This window comes from Morchella sextelata, assembly GCF_020137385.1.
Source record: "Morchella sextelata strain SCLS chromosome Unknown scls_2, whole genome shotgun sequence".
NCBI classification, from domain to species: Eukaryota; Fungi; Ascomycota; class Pezizomycetes; order Pezizales; family Morchellaceae; genus Morchella; species Morchella sextelata.
The window spans coordinates 1743887-1757099 of record NW_025408617.1 but is presented as its reverse complement, the minus strand read 5'-3'; the positions used below and the strand labels follow the sequence as shown (position 1 = coordinate 1757099).

Genomic DNA, 13213 nt, shown 5'->3' with positions numbered 1-13213 from the left:
CGTGTAAGCGCCCCCTCTCTCTCTCTCTCGCCAAACAGGCGGGGATGTCGGTTTGAGGCCCGATAAATAAATGCACTCGAGATCACTCGACGTCGTAAATATGACGGTTATGCAGGATCCGTAAGCATGGCGGGCGTCAATAGAAATTGCTTTAGGAAGCTAAAAGTATGAAGCTGATCTCCACATACTCACATGAATGATGAACCTACTGAGATTGTTTTTTTCGGGTGTTATAATAAATCCATAAGCATGAGGTACTCTCGAGTAAGCTAGGCTTCTAAATTAAGGGTATCTGTTGGGGTAAGCAGAGTATACAATGTACTTGGCCATGAGCAGTAAAGACATGTAACACCCGTAATCACTCATTAGACTACTACTAATGGTTCCAGCACTACGGAGACAGTTCTGGGGCGATTCCCCCGGGGTTTGCCCTGACTCAAAGCGATACGTACCCGCAGCCGGCGGCGTTTCCTAGGGTCCGGGGGGTGTAGATAAACAATCAACGTATCAATTAGTCCCAAAAAAAGAATCAGGTACTTTACCTTCCTTGTAGCCTGTAAGTGTTAATCAGAAGGACCCTTCACTCGCGAAAGACGCTATGTGCCCCAGGGAAAAATCTGAACGCAATTTCGGCTATTTGCTTTCTGCTTGGGCAATTCTTCCCTATAATTTCCCGAGCTTGATCATGATCTAGATGGCGACTCCAACCGATACCATGGTGGGTGAGATCCGTATGAGTGAGCACAAAACAGGGCACGAAATTCAGATGACCTTACTTTAAACCATGGAGTCTTAAGGCAGGTACGAAACGAGGATCCGGAAAAACTTTGTGTAGGCAAACGGGGATCTTCTTTCGCTTGGGCGTAAAATGCATGTCTCACGGGGATCTAGGGCGACCGCGTTGAGTAAGAAAATAAGGCTGAAGCTCCCGTGGCCGAAGCTTCCTAGGCAGGAAGAGAATGCAAAAAACTAGAAAAACGACTGAAATCCTAATTCCACTCAGCACGTAGCAGGCGCGCTAGCTCAAAGGAATCTTGAAGGAAACATTTACAGTAACACAAAAGCCTGCATATCCGGTTTCTGCAAGGGGTTGATAACAGCGCAGATCATACTGTGTTGGTTCCGGGGAAAGCGGAATTTGTCGTGCTCTGCGGCTCGAATAACTTTGCGGGGGACCAGCCGGCCCAGCTAAGGTATATACTGGTAGCTGCCATGTTTTGAGGCGTTTTACTTCTGTGTAGGCTGAACTGTCAGCCCGACGCCCGCTTTTATCTGGATATCATTACTTATCCATTGGAGCTCGTTAACAGCCGAGATCAGTATCACCGTTTTAGGATTTAATTGTTTGGATGGTGATGTCTCTTGTGCAGCTGTGTTCTACATAGATGTGCAGATAAGTTCCTTGTCGGAATCCTAGCTTAGTGGCGTGTGCCAATCATTGGTCCATCCTGGGGTTTTTCCTTGCAATATTTCTTTTTGTACCTGCGCCAGGCGAGAGATGATGATATCTCTCTCCTTGCAGGATGAGCATCTGTGCCTGTTCATCCAACCAACGCACATAGAACCAAACCAACCCGCTTTGTAGTGTGGTGATGCACACTTATCAATTACTACCCTTGCCCAGAACTCTCAATCTTTGTCCTTTGCCGTAATCTCACTTCGAGGCCCCCAAAAGTAGTAACCTTCAGAGCACCAAGAAGGAAGCCGTCAAAGTCCTTCATAGAAAGTCGATTTCCATTTGCCTCCCTTTTTCGGAATCTGTAATCCTTGTTATTGTACTCTAGAGAAGCAGTCCCCCTGTCAACGCAGCGCCCATGCCCATACCATGCCCCCGGTTGCTCGCAGGATAATTGCCCGCCCCTTTACGTTTGTATAAAGCCCCAATAACCTTCCCTCTATCAAGAATCTTCTTTCCCTTCCTTCCCCACCCACAGTCGCTTCTATACTCTCGCTTTTTGCACACGATATAATCTTCGCTTTCAGCATATTCATTCGTTTTAATACCCGAAACCATTAACCAATAATATCCTCACCCATAAAACCGCACCAGCCAAAATGCGTTTCTCAACCGCCTTCGCTATTGCCCTCTCCGCAGTTGCCGTTTCTGCAAATGTCACCAACGGTACTACCACTGCCGAGCAGACCGTCACTCAGGTTGTAACTCAGTACACCACTTACTGCCCTCTCCCTACCGAGGTTGTCGAGGGAAACAAGACATACACCGTCACTGAGGTATTTGCAGAGCTTCGGTATAGCTTTGAACATTGAAACTGACAGATTCGATTTAGCCCACAACTTTGACCATCAGTAACTGCCCTTGCACCCGTACTATGACCTACACCACCGTCACTTCATCAGTCTGCCCCGGTGGATGGTAAGTTCAATTCCTGGTTACTCCCATTGGCTCAGAATTAGAACTAACAGTTTGACCATTAGCTCTCCCTCTGGTACCGGCGCTCTCCCAACCGTTTCCGCCCCCGTCTACACCAACGGAACCGTTAAGGCCACCTCCAAGCCTACCACCTCTGCCCACAGCAACGTTACCACCCCCGTCCCTGTCGCCACTGCCAGTGCTACCCCCAGCAGCCCTGTATTCGAGGGATCTGCCAACAGGGCCACCGTTGCTGCCGGTGCTCTTGCCGGTTTGATCGGTGTTGCCGCCTACCTCTTGTAAATGTCTTTAAACATTTAGTAGCATTATCGACTGCTACTATCTCGATAGTTGGCTGTAGATAAAGCGTTACTGTTTATTAATTTACATTTGCACGAATATTAGCAACTTTTTAATGGGCACTTCTTATGGTTTTCTTTTACTTTTCCTTTTGGCCCCATTCAAATGAACCCATGTGTAGAAGCTTTGTGTCTGGTTCTGTGGCGGAAAGCGTGTTATTGAATGGCAGGGGGACGTGAACAATCCAAACTTCATCGAAATACCTCGGTCGATCGATTTAACGACAATTTTGTGTCCGGCCTCAAACTCGCACGGGAGCTATCTGTTTACTATTGTTTTTCTGGAGTACAGCGGGTCATTTTAGCTGGAAAATTTCATCCTTTTCTATCTCTTTATATTACTACTTACTAACTAGGTTTTTTGGGTAATAGAGGCTCCGGTCTTGCCTTTCTCGTCCTGTTATGGAGTGGAATATGATTATTATTTTTTGTATATTTTTTTCTTTTGTATAGTTTGAAATAATACCAAAGAGGAGGGGGCGCTCCTTGGAGAGCATCCTTTTTTTTTTGCCAGTCAAAAAACTTGTTCGTTTTCGAAATTTCAGTGATTTGCATGTGCCATAAAGAGAGGGGTGAGGGAGCGGGAGGTTTGCAGCTCAAGCCCCCATCTATCCCGAGAGATGAGGAAAGTCGAAGATGTCTCTCCTGCGGATCCCCCTGAAATCTTGATAGCAATCTGGCTAACATGCCGGGTACAAGGTTTCAGCTGCCAACGAGGACTAGCGCGTGCACGTGTGTCTTGATTTGCGCACAATCGAAGCCCGCGTACTTACATGTACCTTGAGAACCTAAAACAAGAAGAAAATATCTACCATGTCCTGACCTGTTATTGGTAAATTTGGTGCCAGTGGACCGTCGCAGATCATGGGAGTAGTTTGTCGTGATCTGCATAATGATATCCATTCTGTCCGGGCATCGGGAAGCATATTTCCGGCAAAGGCAGTAGATAAATATTATATCTCACGCCACAGGTACCATATTAGCAGCATGATTGCTACGAACCCAGTTTTCAGTATTTCCTGGTTGCCTGAGAGTGTGTTTCAATTTCTTGAATGCTAAAAGTGTTAGTTGGATGGATATTGACATATGTAATAGGAGGTTACCTATACCTAGAAACATTTGAATTATGTGTATAGTATGCACATAGATGTACATTTCTATAGTGAATACTGGAGCAATCCGTGAGGTAGATACGCTGAAGGCCGTCCTATCATAAACGAATAACTTCCGCGATATTCCCGACACTCGAGGTATGTATTTTTCGGGAGGGTTCTTGGAAAGAGAATCTTGACATTTGATCTATATGGATGGTAGATTATCTCAAAGGTGTATCCCTCTTTATATCGGTAGACTGTATGTGGTACTCGTGTAGAAATCTTTTGAGGTGGGGGAGATTAAAGGTGGGGTTAAAGACGAATATACTCTATATGTATGTTTATTGGTGACGTTACTAGAAAAAGTAGTACAAGTGATGAGGATTACTGACAGAACCAAAAATTTCAAACTTTCCCTCCCGCTTATGCGCACACACTAGCACTCGAGCACTCGTGTTCAATTGATCCAGACCACTGCACTTTCTCACCACTCATCTCTCTATCTCTACAGGCACAACAAAGCCCCCAGACCATTTAAATTTCGCTTATCTCAAGATTCACGATATATGTGCCTCCAGATCTGTGCTTAAAATTGGACCCCACCTAACCTAAAATAACTCGAGTTACACACACACTTGGAAGAATGACCCGGCGGCTGTATTTTGTTGATTTTAGAGCATCTTTGCCGCCATTGAGTATTGAATCCCTGATCAGGTATCTGTTCCACGCCGCACTTTTTCTTTATTCTTTGGTCTCCGTTGTGCCGTATTCCTGCCTTGAATTCGCTCACTCGACTAAATGAACTACCGAGGGGGTTAGACCATTGTGTGCCCATAGGGTAAATATTATAGATGATGAAAAAGCAAGCTATAATAAGCGCTTGGTAAGATAATCGAGTACATCCAGCGCTATGCATGCATGTGTGGACAATGATACCGCAAACTTAAATCAACGAATAGGGAATATTACACCTAACCACATCTATTTTATCAGGAGAAATATCTACAAGCTATGACTGCCATCATATCTTCTTTCGCATTAGGAGCTAGGAGTCGCGGTGGAATAATGGGTTGGCTTTAGCAGTCGCCATACTAGAACACAATTCCCGTTGCAGTAGGAGTTTTCATATTTGTCGAAGGCATGGCAGCTCCACATAGTCCGAGGATAGAAGACTCTAGATGTGTATACAATATTCCACTGATTAATGCTTCAAATGAATAATCTATAACTCTTATTTCCACAGGATTTTGGCGGCTCAAAAACAAGCTTTTCTTGCACCATATTCCTCATGCAGCCAAGCGCCCAACAACCAGAAAGAAATTCTCACGATCAGAGAAACCCCACCAAAATCTCCAACAATTGCGATTCACTCAAACCATTTGGTACTAACAATGTTCGCTACCACTCTCCGACGCGGCCCGGCTTGGACTCGTCAAGCAATTCCCTCTTTGCGCCGGCTAATTTCTTCTAACCATCAGACCTTTGAAGGTACACATCTCAAACCAGCCCTCCCCCGACATATATCCCACGATACATATTCCATACTAACAGACCATCGATCTAGAGGGCGACATCGTCCACTTACGACGCATAGCCGGTAAGACTAGTTCTACAATCCTCTCGCAGCCTCTTAGATCCGGCAGGAAAATCGAGACCCCCAGTGGGCGCATCGCGCACAACGACATTATCGGCGCCAACACACGCGACATTGTCTCTAGCAGCAAAGGTACCGGATACTGCGTTACATTCCCCACAATTGATGAATATGTGACCAACGTCCGCCGCCTCGTCACTCCCGTACGCACCCCTTCCTTTACTCCCTGCGCAAAGCGCTGACTGACATGCAAGCCATGAAGTAGGTCTACCCCCACGACGCCGCAACAATCGTAAACCTCCTCGACATTCACGTCGACAGCGCACCGAATCCGCCCGTTGAGATCTTTGAAGCGGGTACAGGACATGGTTCATTGACACTGCAGCTCTGCCGTGCCGTACATGCTGCAAACCCGCCAGGCGGACCGCGCGGTGCCATAATCCACACCATCGATATCTCTGCGCGTCACTCCGAGCACGCTGAGAAGGTTGTTTCGGGCTTCCGCAGAGGCTTGTATAGAAAGAACGTCGACTTTTATGTCGGTAACCCCACGCAGTGGATCAAGAATCAGCTCACAAAGCGGGTCGAGGAGGGGAAGCCACCGGGGCCGTTCTTATCGCATGCCATTCTGGATCTGCCGGGAACAGATGAATATCTGCAGGCAATGTCGGATGGACTCCTTCCGGACGGTGTTCTGGGTGTGTTTTGTCCTAGTGTGACCCAAATTGCGGATTGCTTGAAGGTAATCAAGAAGACGGGAATCCCGCTATCGAAAGAGGTGGTGGTTGAGTTCTCGCCGCACGGTATGGGCATTGGCGCGGGGTTGAGGGCATGGAATGTGAAGTGGACAACTGTAAGAGCGAGAGAGCGTGGAAATGTCGATGTCGAGGGTGAGGAGGTCAAGATTGGAGCGGAGGCAGAGGACGTGCCTGCGGAGAGCGAGTCTGTAGTTGATGCAGACACGGAAGCAGAATTACAGCCGAAAGAGATCCCGCCCATTGCTGAAGGTGAGACAGAGGATGTCCTAGTGTGTAGACCCTCTGTGGGGGATCGGTTGGTAGGCGGTGGGTTCTTTGCGGTCTTTAGAAAGAGAGGCCAAAGCTAGAGAAGAGGTATTTGTCGCAATATGTAAATAATTCTTTTAGGAGTATCATATCGTAGATTGTAGATTAGTTTTAAAGCACATCCTAGCTCTCCTCCTCCTCTTGTTCTCCTTCCATTTCCTCTATTTATATTTATGCTGGGTTGTAGGCTTAGAGTATACTTGCTAACGACTGATTCGTTTCTTATTTGTACACATCTAGCTGCATCCTCATAAACGTGTACCGAAGTCAAAGCTGAATATTATCTTCAAAAGACAGAACCAGTCAAACTCTAATCACCGCCAAAGAGGAGACCTTCAAACCTGAAATCTCAAAGGAAAATGCGGTCTATTCACCAATTTGGGTCTTACCGGTAAAAGACCACAGGTATATACCCACCCTCTCCCACAACTAGCAACAATCATGGATAATCACTCGTACACAATTCTATACTGGTGGACTAGGCTAGACCTTTTCGTTGTTCATCTCTTCTCGGATAACGTGGGATGAAATGAGCTATACGTACTGAAACTAAGACATGATGCGCTGTAAATCGAAATACACTAAAATTCTTGCGAAGTGATTGTATATATTATATTGCTTCTTGAAGTGAGTGTGCGCCAACTTTGGGACTGAAAAGGAAGATATGGATAGACCATGAAGCGGCGAAGAGGTCTGGGGGGGGGGGGGGGGGGGGGGGGTTATCTTTTATTTGAGATTTAAAAATAAATAAAAAAATCAAGAATTTCTACCACCATGAAAGACCCGTCATGTATCGTCACGTCAGTGCAAGTTCTGAAGTACCATATATATATATGAAGAAACCTAACCCTGATTAATTAACTTCCTCATAACTCCGAACCTACATCTCCAGATAAACTATTGGTACATGTTTTGAGTACATAGCAAGAGCACCTTTCACTGTCCAAGATCATACGGGGTAAAGATTGCGACTGAAGTTATCGATCTTCACAATTTCTCACTCGGAATAAAGCACTGCATGCCGCTGTACTGTCAAGGCTTAGGAGCCTAGGAAGATATATGACGTAGTCCTCATTGCTGTGTCAATAATATGATTTGTACCTAGTGATTTGAGAGGTATTATATGGGTACATATAATTAATACAATATGACAGATGATCGTACTGTACTTAATATATATATAAGATGGTTTGTTTTGACGGTTGAACTAGGGACGCCGGTGACTATATTTTGTACTTATTTAGATGTCACTTAGATAAATACATCGATGTTTGTACATGTGATTAAAAACTAAGTACATGTATGTAAATATAGCTAGACAAACACGATTGCAGATGCTGACTCCCGGTGACCACGTCATCGCATATAGTCTTTGTCTCTTAAACCACAACTTACCTTCCGAGCCACTATATGTACCTTTCAAGATAACGAATGCTTTTTATATTCATCATTGCAGTCTCCAGTTTCCGATTTATAGGCCTACCTCTTGCCTCAGACACATAGTGTGCTTAAGGACTATATTTGTCTTTTTGCTAAACTCAATGGCACTTAAGCTTTCAAGGGTTGGTCGACAAGAGTGTGTTTCACTATTCTACTCTATTTTCTGTTGGCCAAAGAAGAAAACCATATCGCTTGACCAATTGATCGGGTGCTATAATGATCTAATACACCTTATTGCACCACCATTCATCGTCGTGGCGATAAATACTTGCACTGACTACAAGACGCAACCAGAATGGAAAAACTAATGGCACTGCAGACTTCTAAGACAGGATGCTGTATAAATTCGGCAGTCCTACCCTTTGGCGCGTGCGCCGCTACACTAGGTATCCTCTGTCCAACAATTTCTCAATTTCACTTGTGTGCAAGCTCAAGTCACACGCAGTCGCACCTCGATCGTTATGTGCGTGCACGATATGGCCGAAGCTCGTTCCTTGCAGTAAGTTCATATTACCCATATTTCTCCGAGAAAATACCCCGTTGTACCCTACCGCGCAATTGAGGACCACTGGCCACTATCTCTCTAATGTTCCTCAGTCGAGTACTAACTACTCTAATGCCTATCTATATCTAAGCCGCCCTCATAAATTATAAAGCATATGCGATATACAATATCGATATATTACTACCTTCAAACCGGCCTCCAAATCTCGCTAGTCTACATAGTAAAACCTCAACTGTCAATTTTGCACTAGCCCTTCGAGCTTCCTAGCCAAAGACATTGCTGCTGTCAGTGCCAACACCAGAAAACCCCGTCTAGCCCGAACAGCAAATATATATGCAATTACCATTACCCATAAGACCCGAAATAGCGAAAAGCAACTAAAGAATTGTTGGGGCGACAGGGGAAGGAGGGTTCCGAGGACCAGCCACTATCTGGGGTATTCGTAATGGGTATGGTTAATCATAAATGTGGAAGAGAGTTCTCGAAGTGGCTTTTAATATTTGATCACATCAAACCCTTGAAGTTTTCTGGCAGCTGCAGATCAATCTTCATTTTACTTTACAATTGTCAACTAACAACGCGGAGCTGGAGTAGCACTACATATCTTCAATTTACCCATTGCCCCCCACGCATCGATCACACTGACAGCAGTGAGCACCCACGCAAAACGAAAATTGGAAGAGAAAAAAAACGCAAATTCGGACACATCCCCGTCCATCCCCGTTAATCCATCCATAAACATCGAAACTTAGAAGCGAGCTTAAACCTTTACCCGGCCTTCTAGAAGGGTTCGGAGGTCAGAGCTCTCTCCCTTTTTTTCCCACCCCCAACCCTACAGAGTAGAGTAGAGTAGTTGTGTCCACTGTCCACACTAAACCGTAACCGATCCCGAGGCTAACTAAAGTTAGTTTCTCCGCCCGGGCCGGTTTGCCGAGCCGTTGGAACGAGAGCGGGAGATTGAAGGAGTGACAACTGTGAGTGATGAAGAGAGCGAAGTTGAAATGATGAAGATACATATATTTGAGAGGGTCTTCTTGGCTGACTTCACGAACGAAAACCTTGGTGCATGCTCTACATACATATCTGCAGCTAAAGGCTCTAGAGTGGAGTAGAGAATACCCTAATACCTACATGCGTTGACGTCTCGGTTATCACGTTCCATTACCGCAATTTATCCTTCTCTATTCCAGGGAATATCCTACATACCGCACATCATTCTTAGGCTTCAGCCAAACAGGTCACCCCCTCAATCCTCGTGAAAAGTGCCCTGCGTGGTGCTTAGAACGACCTTGAACTTCACATGTTTTACTTGCCGACCTAGGCAGGTAAACTTGTTTTTGTTTCCAGAGTACATGCAGCAGAGGATGAAGCAGGCGAGTTAAAGTGCAGATCGATCTTCGAAGAAAAACGGGAACGGTGTTCGATCCGGTAATTGAGTAGCATGAGTGATGATTGCGGCGGAGCTGGTCATGGTGGGGATATTTGTCAATGAGTGCATTCATTCTGTGGCTTAGAACTACAGTCAAGAGGGAAGACATGTGGCTTTCTAGTGGCTTGCAGTCAAAACCAAACCACCGCAAGAGAAAAAAGGGGGATAACGAAACACCCCAAAATAACCTCTCTCTCTGATCTTCTTTCGTTCGAGGAAAAAAAAAGTTTGGACGAGAGTGACGTTCCCCGCATTGCATGTGATAAGGTTACATTAGTGTATATACCACTCCGGGTCGAGTGGTACGGATGTGTAACCGTGGTGGGAGGAGGAAATCGAGAACTTGAATTTAGATTCAGATTTGGGCGAGAAGTGATATAGCTGCGGCAGCTAGGTGTCTGTATATCTGCTGTTGAATATCTTTTGACAACAGCACAGTACGTACCTCCTATATTGACAACAACCTTCTCATCGAGTCTACACGTCGCGACAAGAGATATGAGGTAGATGTAGACAGTGTGTGGGAGTCTGGATCGCACATGGCTGGTTGATTCCGGTAGTCTACCCCACCACTGGCTGGGCGTCTGGTGTTTTGGCTCCGTTTGAACTTGGCTTCTTTCGTTTCGTCCTCGTGCTTCGGCAGTGGTCCGTGCTCGTTGCTTGGTTAGGTGTAGTTGACCCCTGGACTGCCTACATCTCTAGGGGCATGCACATCACGAGCGAACGCTGCGCCATACCGTACATACAGATGGCCACAAATAGTAGAAAAGAAGAGGAGTGGGTTATGCATAATCTGTTTTCTCTCTTCCGAGAGGAGGTGAGAATGCATGTGTAGATACGGGTAGTATAGGAATGAGAAGAGATGGGAAAGAAGAAGAAAGAGTATGATGCTCTAGAGTACAATAGGTAGCACTCTTTGACATGCACTTACTCTACATCAAAGCAGAAGCTTGAGACTACACCACAGACATGCATCGTAGACATGCTTCCCAAGGCAAAGATCTGATCTGATACATAGCATGTTGGAAACATCTTCTCTTCAAAGGAAGAAGAAGAAGAGGAAGAAGAAGAAGAAGAACAATGACCCACAGCTGGCTGCAGTACCAGTGCGTGTTCTCGGATCTTTGCTCCATCTCCCTCTCCCACCAATCCACCAATCCACCAATCCACCTTCACGGGCATTTCCGCTCACGGGAAGTCCTGGCCATTCGCATTTGGGGGAGCGCCCCAAGAGCGCCTCTCCAAACACGCTCTAGTGGACCAGTAAATCACCCGACATGGTCCCGCGCTTCTGCGTACCTATTCCAGAAGAGAGGAGCACCCATCACATATGGCCCTCTTCCTGTAACGGTTCCTACATGAGCATAGTAATGTACATCCCGCCGGTACTCTACTACCAACTAGAGTGGAGTATTTGCCTTACTCGAACCAATACCCTGGCATGGCCGGCCTACATACATACATACATACATACATACATGCTGTACAGACAGGGGAGGGGGAGAGAAGAGAAAAAAAGGACATGCATGCAGGCCCGCTTGAATCGAATATAACATAACTGGACGTCGAAACCTCCCCCTCTCTCTCTCTGAGTTCTCCCTCTGCTTCTTTCTTTTCCTCCCCCTTCGCTCTCTCCCCACGTTTCCTTTCTTTTCTTTGCTTGCTTGCTTGCTTCCTTGCTTCCTTGCTTCCTTGCTTTCTTGCTTGAGGTTTGACACGACATAGCAAGAAGAAGAAAAAAAACAACGAAGCAAAGTTAAAGGTTGAAAGCTGGCCCAGGGAAGGACGACACTTAGCCTATCAGCCATATTAATCACAAACGAATGAATCGATAACAACGAACCCCCTCACAGGTTTTTTCTCACTCGACAAACGTTAAACGTTAAACGAACACCGCTACCACCGATACCTTTACTATCGCAGCCATAACCACTGCAACTGCTACTACGTGACTTTGCATTTTTTTTTACTTCTTCAGCGCCGCATCTCGCGATACGGTTTTCGGTTCGATTTGACTATTCCTGGAGTCGACAACGATTGTTTGACTATTTCTCTACTAGTATACTACCTACTGGTACTACTACTTACTACTACTGCTGCTGCTACTGCTACTACTACTGCGACTGCCTAATAACACTATCACTATCTGTTTCCACCACCACTACCACGATCTTTGTCCATTACCATTACTACTACTATTACTATTATCTGGCGGAGATATTAAAGACGGCGTGTAATAAACTATTTCTACATCTCTCACTTTTACTTTAGCGTTTTAATTACGCATATATAATTCTGTACTCTGCACGACTGGTCTCGAGTACAGTTATAACCCGTTAACAACATACAAAATGTACACAACTTTCCGTCAGGACTCACCCCTCTCGTACATGTCTATCACACCCAGCGCAACCCCGGAGCTAACGGGTCTCTCCCCCGCCCCCCGACCCCGGCCTCATCTCCAACTTACCTCCAACCTCTCTGAAAAAACCAGCTCAAATACAACCTTCTGGTCGGCTATAGCTCCTGACACCCATGATAACGGGTGCGAGTTCAATCCAGTGATGCGTTCCGACAGTGGCATCCTTGTATCACCTACCAGCGAGAAAGGCGGCCGCGAGCGACGAGAAAGTGTGTCTAGCGGATCGGCATCTACCCAGCGTTCTGGACGTTCTGGACGCTCCGCATCAACTGCGGCCACAAGCACAGCGACTCGGAGATCTTCAACACGGTATCAAAAATACCCACCGCCACCATCTCGACGCCAGTCGAGCATCTATGTCACCTCGCCGACGACCTCCGAAGACCATTACAGACTACCAGGTGTGGAGGCGCCGCCAAGGGCGCATGTAAGGCCGGAATCTGTGTTTGGAGCGCCAGTGGTCGGGCTGGGTGCAGTGACGATTGATTGGAAAGGTGACGAGGCGAGACGGAGGGAATATGAGGAGGCTGATAAAGAGATGAAGGGCTGGAGGAGATGGCTATGCGGATTGGGAGGACGGAAGAGAGTTTTCTGGGAGGGCGAGGACAATGGCAGTGTCAGGAGGTACAGGCTTGACTTGCCACCGGCGCCGGAGGCAGGTGTGAGTGAGGGAAAAAGAGCGAAGAGTGGGCGGAGTCGAAGGACATAAGGCGAACGAGCCTGCGTCATCATTGATGCCACTTATGAGTATTACGCTGACCTGCGACCTTGCATTTTTTTTGCATAGCCCTTTTTTTTATGTTGTTTTCGTTTCTCGCATGACACTGTTTTGATGTAATTTTTTGTATTCTTGTGCGCTGGTGCGGTTTTTTTTTTATTCCATGGGCGTTGATTTTCTTTTTTTCGAGCGAGCGGGCGGGCTTCTTGTGATTCAT

General features: G+C 46.2%; 6 protein-coding genes across 6 annotated transcripts; 5 read left to right on the top strand and 1 right to left on the bottom strand.

Moving 5' to 3' along the window:
- Nucleotides 1-792: 792 nt before the first annotated feature.
- H6S33_005719 (uncharacterized protein) lies at nucleotides 793-1294 on the bottom strand (the record flags this gene model as incomplete). The annotated part of the gene is made up of 3 exons (XM_044837096.1): nucleotides 793-969; nucleotides 1113-1233; nucleotides 1287-1294. The coding sequence occupies 3 exons, from the start codon at nucleotides 1292-1294 to the stop codon at nucleotides 793-795; spliced, it is 306 nt and encodes a 101-aa protein (XP_044699028.1).
- Nucleotides 1295-2055: 761 nt separating this feature from the next.
- H6S33_005718 (uncharacterized protein) lies at nucleotides 2056-2674 on the top strand (the record flags this gene model as incomplete). Its single annotated transcript, XM_044837095.1, has 3 exons — nucleotides 2056-2232; nucleotides 2289-2374; nucleotides 2437-2674. 3 exons carry the CDS (start codon nucleotides 2056-2058, stop codon nucleotides 2672-2674), a joined length of 501 nt encoding a protein of 166 aa, XP_044699027.1.
- A 2541-nt stretch (nucleotides 2675-5215) lies between these two features.
- On the top strand, nucleotides 5216-6523 carry H6S33_005717 (uncharacterized protein; the record flags this gene model as incomplete). The annotated part of the gene is made up of 3 exons (XM_044837094.1): nucleotides 5216-5312; nucleotides 5389-5621; nucleotides 5684-6523. The coding sequence occupies 3 exons, from the start codon at nucleotides 5216-5218 to the stop codon at nucleotides 6521-6523; spliced, it is 1170 nt and encodes a 389-aa protein (XP_044699026.1).
- Nucleotides 6524-8023: 1500 nt separating this feature from the next.
- On the top strand, nucleotides 8024-8694 carry H6S33_005716 (uncharacterized protein; the record flags this gene model as incomplete). The annotated part of the gene is made up of 4 exons (XM_044837093.1): nucleotides 8024-8058; nucleotides 8217-8308; nucleotides 8368-8421; nucleotides 8558-8694. The coding sequence occupies 4 exons, from the start codon at nucleotides 8024-8026 to the stop codon at nucleotides 8692-8694; spliced, it is 318 nt and encodes a 105-aa protein (XP_044699025.1).
- A 2181-nt stretch (nucleotides 8695-10875) lies between these two features.
- Nucleotides 10876-11112, top strand: H6S33_005715 (uncharacterized protein; the record flags this gene model as incomplete). Its single annotated transcript, XM_044837091.1, has 1 exon — nucleotides 10876-11112. One exon carries the CDS (start codon nucleotides 10876-10878, stop codon nucleotides 11110-11112), a length of 237 nt encoding a protein of 78 aa, XP_044699024.1.
- Nucleotides 11113-12207: 1095 nt separating this feature from the next.
- H6S33_005714 (uncharacterized protein) lies at nucleotides 12208-12987 on the top strand (the record flags this gene model as incomplete). The annotated part of the gene is made up of 1 exon (XM_044837090.1): nucleotides 12208-12987. One exon carries the CDS (start codon nucleotides 12208-12210, stop codon nucleotides 12985-12987), a length of 780 nt encoding a protein of 259 aa, XP_044699023.1.
- Nucleotides 12988-13213: the final 226 nt, after the last annotated feature.